The sequence below is a fragment of the Benincasa hispida genome, chromosome 3 (assembly GCF_009727055.1).
Source record: "Benincasa hispida cultivar B227 chromosome 3, ASM972705v1, whole genome shotgun sequence".
NCBI lineage: Eukaryota > Viridiplantae > Streptophyta > Magnoliopsida > Cucurbitales > Cucurbitaceae > Benincasa > Benincasa hispida.
Genome location: NC_052351.1, coordinates 46,234,398 through 46,247,346, shown reverse-complemented (window position 1 = coordinate 46,247,346; position 12,949 = coordinate 46,234,398). Strand labels below are relative to the sequence as shown.

The 12,949-nt window shown below is 34.5% G+C and overlaps 2 protein-coding genes across 5 annotated transcripts; one reads left to right on the top strand and one right to left on the bottom strand.

Annotated features, from left to right (window-relative positions):
* Positions 1 to 648: 648 nt before the first annotated feature.
* LOC120073167 (protein root UVB sensitive 5) lies at positions 649 to 6,263 on the top strand. Of its 2 annotated transcripts, none has more exons than XM_039025826.1 (15): positions 649 to 935; positions 1,124 to 1,183; positions 1,510 to 1,664; positions 2,317 to 2,417; positions 2,552 to 2,610; positions 2,851 to 2,897; positions 2,973 to 3,051; positions 3,142 to 3,214; positions 3,372 to 3,461; positions 3,664 to 3,723; positions 3,825 to 3,938; positions 4,095 to 4,155; positions 5,275 to 5,387; positions 5,577 to 5,669; positions 5,751 to 6,263. In XM_039025826.1, the coding sequence occupies exons 1-15, from the start codon at positions 778 to 780 to the stop codon at positions 5,970 to 5,972; spliced, it is 1,485 nt and encodes a 494-aa protein (XP_038881754.1). In that variant the 5' UTR covers positions 649 to 777; the 3' UTR covers positions 5,973 to 6,263. The 2 variants fall into 2 exon arrangements, with proteins under 2 accessions (XP_038881754.1, XP_038881753.1); XM_039025825.1 differs by having other exon boundaries at positions 778 to 935; positions 5,269 to 5,387.
* A 711-nt stretch (positions 6,264 to 6,974) lies between these two features.
* LOC120074747 (high mobility group B protein 1) lies at positions 6,975 to 10,083 on the bottom strand. Of its 3 annotated transcripts, none has more exons than XM_039027976.1 (8): positions 9,926 to 10,083; positions 8,993 to 9,089; positions 8,625 to 8,753; positions 8,465 to 8,522; positions 8,324 to 8,368; positions 7,863 to 7,943; positions 7,696 to 7,770; positions 6,975 to 7,321 (listed from the first exon to the last, which is right to left on the bottom strand). In XM_039027976.1, the coding sequence occupies exons 2-8, from the start codon at positions 9,058 to 9,060 to the stop codon at positions 7,262 to 7,264; spliced, it is 516 nt and encodes a 171-aa protein (XP_038883904.1). In that variant the 5' UTR covers positions 9,061 to 9,089; positions 9,926 to 10,083; the 3' UTR covers positions 6,975 to 7,261. The 3 variants fall into 3 exon arrangements, with proteins under 3 accessions (XP_038883904.1, XP_038883906.1, XP_038883905.1); XM_039027978.1 differs by having other exon boundaries at positions 8,993 to 9,076; positions 9,926 to 10,071; XM_039027977.1 differs by lacking the exon at positions 9,926 to 10,083 and adding an exon at positions 9,753 to 9,774.
* Positions 10,084 to 12,949: the final 2,866 nt, after the last annotated feature.

Here is a 12,949-nt window from a genome sequence, read left to right as displayed (position 1 = left end):
ATGTCGATGATCGGTTTGATCCCAAAACTGATAAATACCTCTACGTTTTAGTATTTATCAAAATTTTAGCATTACATTTCATTCATTAGAATCAAATATAGTTGTAAATTCTTATTTGAGAGTTTTCATTATGTTGAAACTTTGCAAATATGGACGAAAATGGTTATTTTTTAAAATTACAATAACCAAAATGCACGTTTTAAAAGTACAAGGAATCAAATGAACAAGAACCACAAGTATGGACATCAATCTAAATAATTTGAATATATATGATCTAAATGAATCGAAGTCAACAAATAGATATATGGAAATAGTATTTAAATCTATCGATTAAAATTGATTGAATTGCCAAAATAAACTTAACTCAATGGTAGTTGATATGACTTTTCTCTTTAGAGGTTGAAAGTTTGATTATCAATCCCGCAGCTGTTGGAAAAAAAAAACAGTTGCAAGAACAACCATCAAGCTCATAAGCTCATAGTACTAGAGCACAATGCAATTGGGCCGAAAATTGAGAGCCCATCTTATCACTTGGGCTACCTTGCAATGGGCTTTTAGACCTATAAGGCCGTCAAATCACCAACTGGGCCACATGAAACGGGCCGGAGAATTAGGATAGAGAGCTTCTCTTGTTTGCCACGCGGCAATTGACCAACCAGACAACCCCCCACCCACAGACTCACTCTGCATCTGTGCATTCCTCCGTTTGTAGCTGACAGAGTCGGAACAAAGGAGCTCTAACACGTTGTTTAGCTTCAGCAAACGCTTTCACTCCGCATGTCTGGCGCTGTGCAACTCTCATTGCCTTCTTGTGCGTTTGAATCTTCAAGTTTGATCCACAGTGGAAGACTGCGAAATCGTAGTCAGATTTTCTGCAACCAAACCGACCTTCCTCATGGAGAAGACGATGAAAAGAACGGTGTTCATTGCAGAAGGTACGAGATCTTTCTTTCTCTACATTCTTCCGTTTTGTTATCTTGAAAACTGAAATTCGATAATTATGTATTTGATATATCGTTGTTTCCTGAAGTTTTTTCGAGTTTTTTATTTTTTTTATTTTTAGCGGTAGTATATTGTTCCTGATCTGATTGTATTGTTCTTCTTTTTTTGTTTCTTGTTGCAGAGAACACAGCCAACGGCGAGTAATTTTGGTCGAAAAGTACGGAAATAGCGCTGTGAAGAAGTCGGTGATGTTTGCCTTAGAATTCATTTTTTACGTCTCTGTTCCTCTATTCTTTAGTGGATAGGATGTATTCTGGTTCGTATTGCTATGATTTTGCTAATATCACTCTCTTGAAGCGATTTATGTGTTAGATGCATTGTGCCGTAGACTTGCTGAGGATAGATAGAGGTTCAAATTAATTTTAGGATAAAGCTGATGGTTGAGATTATTAAACATCCTGTAAACGTAGTCAGTATAGTTTATGACTTCGAGAACTGGTGCACCTTTTTCTTCTTCCGAGAGCTTCGATAAGAGTTTCATTTTGGTAGATTTGATTCCATGAACAGGTATTTTTTAGATGATAACCTACGGTTGCAATCTTTTCTTGATGAACAAACATCTCCGACATTCAATGGCTTCCAAGAATCTTGTTTTTCAGAAACAAAATTATCCTGGCTTCCAGATCTCATAAAAGATTTTATTTTACCCACGGGATTTCCAGGTACCTACAATTTGGGGGCTCTTTTCCTTTCTCACTTTTCCTGTAAATGATTAGTTCATTGAACTTTTTTGGTATTTGACGTTTTCCAAGCTAAAATATTTGGTTCTTTTTTTTATCATCCAATTTGATGTATTCCATTTGTCTAATTAGGCCATTTCTTTCCAGACCATTTTTTTTATCACATGCAGTACTCTGTACTAATAAGGATAAAAAGTTTCCCTACACTTTTAGGTTTACGTTTTCCCTCTTTTGATTCCCTCCAGTTATAGAAATCGCTCCATAATGCACAAAAGAGTATAAAATATATAAAGGACGAGAAATTCTCTCTTTTGAATCCAAGCAACCAAATTAGATTTAAAGAAGCTTTTTGATTATAATAAGGATAAATGTTCCATCACTTGCATTGGTCTAGATATCCCCTTAAAATCCCTTCATCTCTATACAAATTTCTCAAACCAAGGCTGCAATGATATTGTCCCACGAGATTTTAGTCTTCCTAATAATATCATGTGGCCAATAAGCAATTGAGATAGGCAAATATCACTGACCACTTGACTATGAACATATGGTTAACAAAAGTAATGTCTCAATTTTTTCTCTGACAGTACCTTGGTATACCTGCTCTCTTACATTTTTATTATTTTCATGGCAGAATCAGTTTCAGATGATTATTTGCAGTACATGATATGGCAGTTCCCCACTAATGTCACTGGATGGATCTGTCACACGTTGGTCACATCCAGTCTCCTCAAGGTAGATGATTAAGAAAATAAGAACTCAAATTCTTCATATAATTGATAAATGTTGCTAAAAATACGTTTTCATACTATCATAAGATGGTTCTCTAAGAAAAATGAAAAAAAAAGGTCATTAACGATTGTTTGCAGGCAGTTGGTATAGGCTCCTTCTCAGGAACTTCTGCAGCCGCTTCCGCTGCTGCCATCAGGTTTCTAAGTTTTCCCATAACATTTTTGTGGGCATCCTCCATGACTGGTTTATCTTGTAATACATTCATATGCATGCATAAAGAGGCCTAGTAATGATGGACATTTTTCAGTCTTTTGGTGTTCATTGTACCCTATGCAGTCATTGGTTTATTGTTAGAAACTGTTCAAACTATTGTATGCCAATATAGTCTTGTACTCTTGTTATAGACTTTAATGTAGGTTATTTATTGACTAAGCAGATGGGTCTCCAAGGATGGCATTGGAGCAGTTGGACGCTTATTCATTGGTCTGGAATCATAAAGAGATCTAAAATATGGAAGGTTATATTGAATTTTTCAGTGAGTGTTGCCATCCTTTCCAGGTGGACGGTTTGGTAATCTTTTTGATGATGATCCGAAACAATGGCGAATGTATGCAGACTTCATTGGCAGTGCGGGAAGGTTCCATTTTCCTAGCACTCTATTTGACAACAAAATTGTTGATTTCTATTAAAATTGCAAAACCTTAAATTGTAATTGTCTATTGTGCAGCATATTTGATCTTGCTACTCCATTGTATCCTAGCTATTTTCTACCATTGGCTTCTCTTGGAAATCTTACCAAGGTATTTTAAACTGCTAGTTGTGTATCTTTTTCTTTTTCTTTTTTTTCTTTTTTCTTTTTTTTTTTTTTTAAATTATGTAGAAAAATTTTAAAAATATTCAACTATGTTGTTGATAATTATGCATTCATCATTAGTCTCTTAAACTGAAACTATGTAGGCTGTTGCGAGAGGACTGAAAGATCCTTCATTTCGAGTTATTCAAAACCATTTTGCGGTCTCAGGAAATTTGGGAGAGATAGCAGCAAAGGTATATGCTAATCCTTTCTAATGTCTTTATCATGCAAAATGCTTATTCAGTACTATGTTATGCATGAACCAAATATTTTTGCTAACGAAATAATTTGGATGCACGGGTATTCATATTTTATCATCCATACAAGATGCACAAGGAGGTTTGTAAGTTATTTTCAGATATTTTTCTCATAAGTTATGCGATTCAATTCAATCAGGAAGAAGTTTGGGAAGTAGTTGCCCAGCTGCTTGGTCTTGCCATAGGCGTCCTAATCTTGGTACATCCTTTATAGATCACATTGTTCAGAATGTAATCTCATTCAGCCAACCAACGACTTCATGATTTGCTGAAGTAATTGGATTTCTTGTTGTCAACTAGGATACACCAGGACTTGTAAATTCATATTCAGTGTTATCAACGACGTGGTTAAGCATGCGGCTTCTGCATCTTTGGTTGCGGTACCAATCTCTTGCGGTCTTGCATTTTAACACTGTAAGAGCATGACAAACACTCGTATTATATTGTGTGCACACAGAGGTGCTCTTGTTAAGCTTCGCTTCTGGCTTGAGAAGTATGTGGGAATGGAAATATGCTGGTTTTATAGGTTTAGGTGTCTCTCTGTACTAAGTCATTTTATCTTTCTTACAGATAAATATGAAACGTGCTCGTATCCTAGCAAGGGCTCACATTTTGCACAACAAGGTACCAGGTAATTGATATTTACCGTCAGTGTTGTTACGATAATTTTAGGACAAGACTAATTGCCAAATGACATGATTTGCATATATTAACAAGATAAGAATGGCATCCCTTTTTTATAATCATGTTCTATAATCGCTTATCCTATTTGTGGATGAAGTGCCACTGAAGTTGTATTCAATTTTTGTTGATTTTTATAAATATATAATTGTTATTATTTAGTTTGAGGCAAGGGAAGCATATAGTTGCATAACTTTTTTAATATGGTTTTTTTTTATAAGAAACAATTTCATTGATGGAATGAAATTATCCAAAAAGATTTCCTATTAAAGGGATTGCAAAAATGTTCCTTCAATTAGATACAATGGAGGTTAAGTTTGGAATGCTTAAAAGGTTGTATATGTTTACACTAGTAGAAAGCATTAAATAATGCCAGCTCCAAAACTTCTTGAGGAGTTAATTTTGCCTTGAAATTTCTGGAGTCATTAGACATTTAGTCCATATGTTAACAACAGCACAGGGGGAAATGGATGCTACACAGCAGCCGGCAGGGAAAGAGGAGAAGAGAAAAGGGAGGAGGGGAAAAAGAAGAATAAGAAATGGAGGAAAGGAAAAAGAATGGACTGAGGCGACAATCGTGGATGGAGAAGGAGAAGGTTGGGAAGAGGGGAGGATGAAGGGAGAAAGAGGAGAAAAAAGAGAGTTTTTTTTTATATAGGTGGCATCTCTTGATTTCTATAAGAGGCGTCATCAATAATAGGTGGCATCTCTTTGATGAAATGCAACTCGTACTGAATTTCATCTCTCTCAGAGACGCAAACTAATAAAGATATTAAAGAAAAAAAAAAAAGGAAAAATGAAGCTGTGTGTGAAATTTATAGTTTGGAGGGTTGATTCTATAGTTGTCATATTTTGCTTTTTTCTTTTAGTTCTAGTCCATTGTTGATATTTTATTTTCAAATGCTTTCTATCACTTCCCGTTGGATACTTCTAGCTTCTCTTTATCCTTGTTTCATATTATCCGCAACATTGCTAAAACAACCCCCACAACTATTTTCCTCCACCGGCAAGTGATTTCATTGCACACCACAAGAATAATCGACACGTTAGTAACTTTCTTCAGGAACAGTTGACTGCAACAACGAAGAAAACATATTAGTGTGGGAAAGATTTACAAGGCCTTCAATCGTCTTTGGTGTATCATTGGAGGAGATGATGGATGGTGAGAGATCTTCTTCCACGGTATTCCTCAACTCCCACTCCCCTCCCATATCGGATAGCTTTGCAGAGTATTTGTGTCCAACTTTTCTTTTGTAGAATCTATAACAGAGATGGAAAGCAATGTGGAATGTTGCTCGAGGTCTTAAAGGGAGATGCGGATTCCATAATTTGTCGAAAATAACATTAATTTGCACTGTTTTCCTTGCTTAGGTGATGAAACTTTTGAAATTATATGCCAATGAGAAATTCATCCTCATGCTGGATGCGCAAGACAAAGACTTAAAGGTTGTCGTCTCCTTCAAGGTATATGAATCATCTCTCATGGAAAAATTTGGGGATTGTTGCTATCCTTTCAGGTGGTTACATCTAAAAACTTCTTTACAGGTGGGTGCTTCTAGCATGGCAGTTTTACGTAGTATTTGGCAGACTTACTGGCTTGATAAACACTGGGATTCCTCGGAGAGCGTCGTTGATCAGCTTGCACGGAGCCTATCGGAGATGGAAGATAAGTTCGATGATTTTGTGCAACTGCTGGAGGGAGCTGGTTGGGATACACATCAATTGAGTTTAAAAGTACCAAACAATGTCCAAATTGATGTTTCTTAATCCTGTTTTGAACTTTTACTCCGAAAATTGAGACCACACCCTTTGCCCCTAAAAAGTTTGGTCTGGCCTGTAGTTTATCCTTTGGTTAGAAGGAACTAGGTTTGGCAAAGGTATACGACCATGACCCTGCAAAATGAAACCTCTCCAGGCAAAGTCTTCTATATACATATACGTGTATAGGTCCCTAAACGATAAATTTAATAGTGTGTTTAATTACTCTTGGAACTTTCACTAGTCTTAAATAGGTCTTCAAAACTTGAAAGAATACGTAAAATCTCCATGAACTTTTAACTTTTGTCTTATCGAGTGTCCCCATTGACCTTTAAAATTCAGATGTACTTGTGTCTAATATGAATTTTACAAATCAATTAAAGTCAAAATGTTATTGCTCTAGTAGACATTTTTTAGAGCGACTTACGAGAAATCGTACACTATTTCAAAGTTTAAAAGTAACTATTAAATCATTTTTTAGAACTAATTAACAAGAAATGTCTAATAAATCAATTTTATCTTTAGCAGGTATATATATGGTTTAAAGAATATTTAAAATGTCCCAGAATGTTAGATTATCTAAAGACGGGACTTTGACAGACCTTTTTAAAAATTCTCGTAAAATTTGTAAATTCTATTTTTTGTCTTGAGACGCACGTAGATTTTTTTTCCCATCATTACAATGACACGAGTAAGACAGTTTTGAAAGTTGAGATAATTATTGGAACTTCAATGGTTAAGAATAAAGCATTTCAAAGTTGTTCCCGTTCAAAAGATGAAAAATGAAGCAAAACATTTCAGCGGGAGGCAATTATACAACATTAAAAATGTCTGAATTTTTCGAGGGAAAAGATGTCTAGATCTGATTATAAACATAAATGATTAGGTTAAATTAAAAGTCATTGTTGATTTGTCCGAAACCGACAATGACCTCAGATGATTCTCTCTAAAAGTTAAAAATAAATGCATGCAATTCTTCAACTAAAAAAACAAGAGTAGAGGCAAACTTTATTTACAGCTTTCAAAAGATGTAATTGATAATTTTATAACGGTTAACAAAAGAAGGCCAAAACACCCAAAGATTTTAACAATGTATATGAGAAGCGATGCGGAGCGGAGGAGACCATTTAAACAAGTAAACATATTACGGGAGTGGCATACGACACTTTATCATGTTTGCACACAAATTACAAAATTAACAGGAGCACCCAAGTACCAAAAATATGAACATACATGACCTAGTCCCTCCCTCTGCCAGCTGGGTTGGCCATTACAAACGTCAGAAAGTTTATTTCAATTTAGTCATCGTCTTCGTCTTCGTCTTCATCATCATCCTCATCATCATCTTCTTGATGCTCCTGCAGATATACGTAAAAATTGACACTTGATTTTGATAAAAAGTTTCACAGTAGGGATTAAATTGTTACAAGTTATAAAGTATAAGGATGAAATTGTAATGAACTAAATCGTTACCAAATAAAATTCATGAACTAAATTGTTACTTTCATGAATGCATTCAATGACCAAAAGTGTTTTTTAACCTATAATTTTTGTTATTTCCAACTTCAAACAATCAGCAGGCTCTTATAAAATAAAATATGCACACGCAAAACAGCAGAAAGGCATCTTATTTGGCTTACTATGAACGGAAATGCATACAGTCCAAGAACAAGCATTGAAGCATTTCCTTATTATGATAAATAATAATAATACTAATAATAATAATAAATACCTCCTCACTGGCTTCATCCTCGTCATTCACTTCAGATTTTGACCTCTCTGATTCTTCGTCATCTGCCGCGCTGGCCTATATTCCCAAACAAAAAGGGTTTGCAAGCACTTTAAGTTTGTAGTCATGGCTTATAAATTTGGTTGATACACAAAAAACAGAGCACCTACCTTCTTGCTGTCATATGCCTTCATAAGCTTTTCATATTCAGCCTTCCTCTTAGCTGCCCTGGCTTCATATGGTGCTTTTTCCTTTTAAACCATTAAGAAGTTATTAAATAAAAGAAACCCAACAAGTAAAGAACTGTTCGAGAAAAAAAAGGTACATGGTTAATGAGGAATATTGCTCAATTGTAAGAAAATATCGATACAGAGGCAGAAAAATTATTCCAGCCCAACAAAACAAAACCTAAAGGAAGAAAAAAACACACAAACTTGATAGTCAATATGGGGCTGCAGCGACACTAATCCAAAGGCAATATAAAGTTTTCAAGATTTGGCAGCAACACAGATGTCACACCTCTAGAAACAGAGTTCTTCATCAACATCATACATACATGCAGTAAAAAAGGAAAATGACTCGAGGATTCTAAGCCTGCTTCCAATTTTATGTGATGCAGAACAGTACTTACGGCATGACTCAAGGATTTCCACTTCTCTCCTCCAGCTTTTCCAACCTGCAGGAGTGGAGACAATGTTAACAATTTACTCTATATTTGCATTGCCAATTGGCAATTATGTAAATCTTTTGAACAATTTCACAGATCACATACTGCAGATACTGCCTTCACATTAGGATTTTCCCTTTTGTACTCCTTTCTGAACTCCTCGCTGTTATACAAAATTTAAACAAATAAGAGAATTTTCTTCCTTGAGGAAATCAAACAAATAGTTTTTCACCTGAAGACAAAACGTTAAAGAACAAATACGAACAGGAAAACAAAGAAAGCACTTGGAGGCCTCTTAGGTTTGTTGGGATCTTTCTTGGCCTTCAAATCTTTCTTCGTTGGCCGATTGACACCCTTGTCAGCTTTGACGGCAGCCTTCCGCTTCCCAACCTTTCTGAAAAGAATAGAGATATTTATGATCCGTCACTACAAAATTCCTGTAAACGCTGTATACACATCACCAAGTATGTGGATATTAGACATCAATAGAACTCAAAAACTTGCTGGAAATTCGATACTCCAAAAACAGATGCCAACAATGGATCACAGACAAGTATAACCAAACAATCTACGAAGTTTTATCAGACCAATAACATGAGAGAAATGTAGTGGAACAATAGGCAAAAAAACTACCTATCATCCACTGGCTTCAACGCTTCTTTGGACACCCTTGATGTTCCCTTACCCTTGGAGCCCTTCATTATGCAAGGCAAATACCTGTACAAAATAACTACTCGTTGAGCAGCAGTATAACGATACAGCGAGTTAGTACAACTCCAATAGTTTAAAAAACAACAATCTACATGCATGAGAATCAGTACAAGAACAATTTGAGCCAACTAAGAAGGAGCAGTACCTCAAACAGTACAGGAATCGATGAGACAAGATTTCTAACATAAAAGTACATGCCAAAGGGGCAGAAATGCAGTGAAAGCAACCTCTAGAAACCGTTCTTACAAAAGTCAAAGGAACACTAACTCTATATGATACGCAACGACTGATGAACATCCAGAAACAAACAAAAGTGAATAGTAATAATATACATATTCTTAAACATATTTGACCTTAACGAGACAAGAAGCCCTAGATTTCAATTATAAAAGCCATCTCTAAAATTGACGAACTAATAATCAACCAGCTACAGATAATTCACAGCAGAAAACTACATCCAATAAAGCAAAAAAAGTCTCAGTCGATTACGCATGAAAAACCATCTGTTTAAATCGCTAACAGAGCATTAGACTGAAAAATAAACCTAAAATGTAACTGAACTAACACAACTTAATTCTTCAACTCCTACTACTACTTCTTTCTTCAGTTTACTCTTCCATTGAAGTTGTTAAACAACGCCAGTACTAAATAATAAGATGATAAACAAACCAAAACGCCTTACGTATAGCTCAAAAAGCGATGATTCTCCACAGAATTAGAAGAAGAAAAAACGCAAGAAATTAGGTTACAACCGATGATAATTTTGCAGGAAAAACGTACAGAATTAGATTAAAAGTAAAACGAACAAGTAGAAACAAAGAAGATAAGCGATCTAGAAAGGAGAGAATCGATTACCTTCGAGGAACTAAGCCGTCCGATCCTAAAGGAATCGGAAAAGAAAGAACAGAATCAATACCGGAGATTTTTCGAAGACTCAGAGAGAGAGTAGAAGGAGAGAAGAATTCAAAAGAAGTGAGGTTGAATAATTCGAACCTAGGGAGGAGAAGGGAATTGATTAGAGCAACCGGAACTACCGGTAACACTTGCTACTGTTGCCGCCACACGAGCCCCGCGAAGAGCGACCTTTTACTGGGAATAGCCAGTAACCGATATTTTAATTATTTTAATAAAATTTTCAAGGGAAAAAAAAAATAGGAAGAATATATGAATACGATCGGAAAGGAATTATCTTTTGGGTTTTGTGGAAATGATCATTGCCGCCAAAGCGATCCCATACAGACAGTGACAAACAGAGATATTATTACAAATTATAAATCTGTGGCACGTACGTTCCAACTTCTCACACGTGTGGGATTTGGGCCTTCGGTCCACTGACCTTCCCTGGTTTCACACGTGTAAGATTTTGGACGCACGGCCCAGGTGACGTCATCTTTTCCGGGTCTCTAGGGCCATCATAGTCAATAGCCCATCACACATGCTTTTTTTAATTTTTCTTTTCTTTTTTAAAAATCAATTTATGCCTCTTAATTCGAAACTTGAATCAATTAAAATTTAAACCATAGTTAAATTTTCGTTCTAAAATGGTTAATGTATGATTCACATAATTATTTTAAATACATTGATTAACGTAATATTAAAATAAAATGTTGGAGAAAAATTGAAAATAGAGAATTTCATTAATAAAAATGATTTTTTCATCTTCTCTAGCACTTTTACTTTTTCTTGCTTTATTAAGAAGAATTATGCAGTAGTTTTTCTTGTTACTTTCATAGGATTTTAGGATCTTAGGAAATTCTTTTATTTACTTGTTGTTTTTGTATTTTGAATTTGGTTAATAGTACTTAAAAAATATGTAAATCATTATAATAAATAGGGAGGAAATAAACTTAATTTGTTTAAAAATAAAAGTAAAAACAGAAAAACAAAATGATTACCAAACGAGATCTTAATTATTAATTTAAAATTTTAATTGATTCAACTTGTAAATTAGTTTGTTTTCCTATATTATAGATTACATTTTTTAAGATGGTCACAAAAGGCTAAAAGTAAATAACACTTTTAGTCCGTAAAGTTTGAGATTAGTGGATATTTAACCCTAAAAGTTTCAAATGGATAATTTAGCCCATTTAAGTTTAGAAAATAATTCCAAAAGATTCTAAACTGATCGAGAAGTTAGTGGGACATTGTTGAGTTGACAATTTTAAATGACTCGGTTATATTTTTACATTATGTGGCACTTATTTTCTTTCTTATCTCCTTCCTTTTCCTCTCTCCTTCCTCTTTTATTCTCTTCTCTCGTCCACTTTTTTTTTTTTTTTTGTTAATCAATTAACGGTCAGTTTAACATATCGACTATTTATATTTTCAACTTCAATAATTAAAGTGTTACTTTTGTAGATAGCAAGAACAAAATAAAACGTTAATCTTAGAAACTAAAAGCATATTTTACCACCACATTAAATATGTATTAATCTCTAATGTCTGATTGTTTTTCAATATAATCTCTATTAAAATGTTTAAACTTTAACAACGTTTTCTATTTAGCCTTTATCATGAGTGAATATCAAAATTGACTTAAGATTAACGATATAGAATAAATAAACTATTGATTCACAAAAGAAATGTATGTATATATTTTGGTTCACTGTCTTTATATGACATGGCCCGACTTGATGACAAATAATTAGGTAAGATGTTCATACTTTAAAATAATACTACGTACATTATCCTTTCCCATCTTTTGTTTAAATATAAATGTTTATGGTATAATGATAAATGATTGACTAAATCACGTACTAAAAAATGATGGACTAAATTATATTTATATGTATGAGTAAATCCATACAATTTTCTTTTTTTAAATAAAAATCAATAATTAATTTAAAGATTGGACTATCATCCTTGAATTTATAAATATGAACTCCCCCTAACTATAGTTGTCCCTGACTATAATTAAGCAGTCAAGTTATTAACCATCTATCTTTCTTTTTGTTGATTCACATCCCACAATTTTTTCCTATTAATTATTTAATTTTGAAATAATTACCATATTAGTCTTTGAGATTTGAGTTAGAGTTTTATTTTATTCTCATATTTTTAAGCATTACATTTTTTTTCGAAGGGTCCAAAAAATACTCGAATACATATAGAGTTGACGTAACATTCGTTTTCTGTACACTAAAATTGAAAATCCCAAAATCTTTCTGAAAGTGTACAAATGGAAGCTACACTAAAATGAAAGCTAAGAAAAGAGACTCTCTCGACGGCGAAAACAACCGTCGAAAAATACATCATTGGGAGAGAGACTGCCTCCCGACTACGTAAGGGTATTGTCGAGAGTACTCAATAACTCCCGATGCCTCACCATACTCGTCGGGAGTTGGAAACGAAGACCAATCTGGACGGGACGAACTCCCGACGGTTACGATAACCCGTTGGAAGTTCCAATTTAAAACACCCAAATCAAACCTCCATTTTCATATTTGCTTTCTGTTCGTTGCTATCGTGATTCGCTCTAGGAGTGTATTGTATAAAATAAAGTGGAAGAATAAGTTCTAAGTATAAGTGATGCGTTGATGCTGTGATGCGTTTAAGTATTTGTAACGCGTTGGTGCGTTAGAGAAATGCAACAGAACGCACAACACTCCTTCTAATGACGTTCAAGTTTTCCTAAACCAGACCCAAGTATAAATCTAATTTAGGTTCCTGACAAGTCCAGGGTCGAACTCAAGGATTCAGTTAAATAAAGCAGACCTTGCGTTGTATCTATTGTAGGGGTTTTCCTAAATATATGAAGAGAAATGTGTTATTTACACTAGGTGTTGTGCCTGTGCAAGATGATACAAAAGAGTTGAGTGGTGAAGTGATGGATCATGCGAAAATGGAGTTTAATGTGAGTGGATGCATCGGCCTAAGATG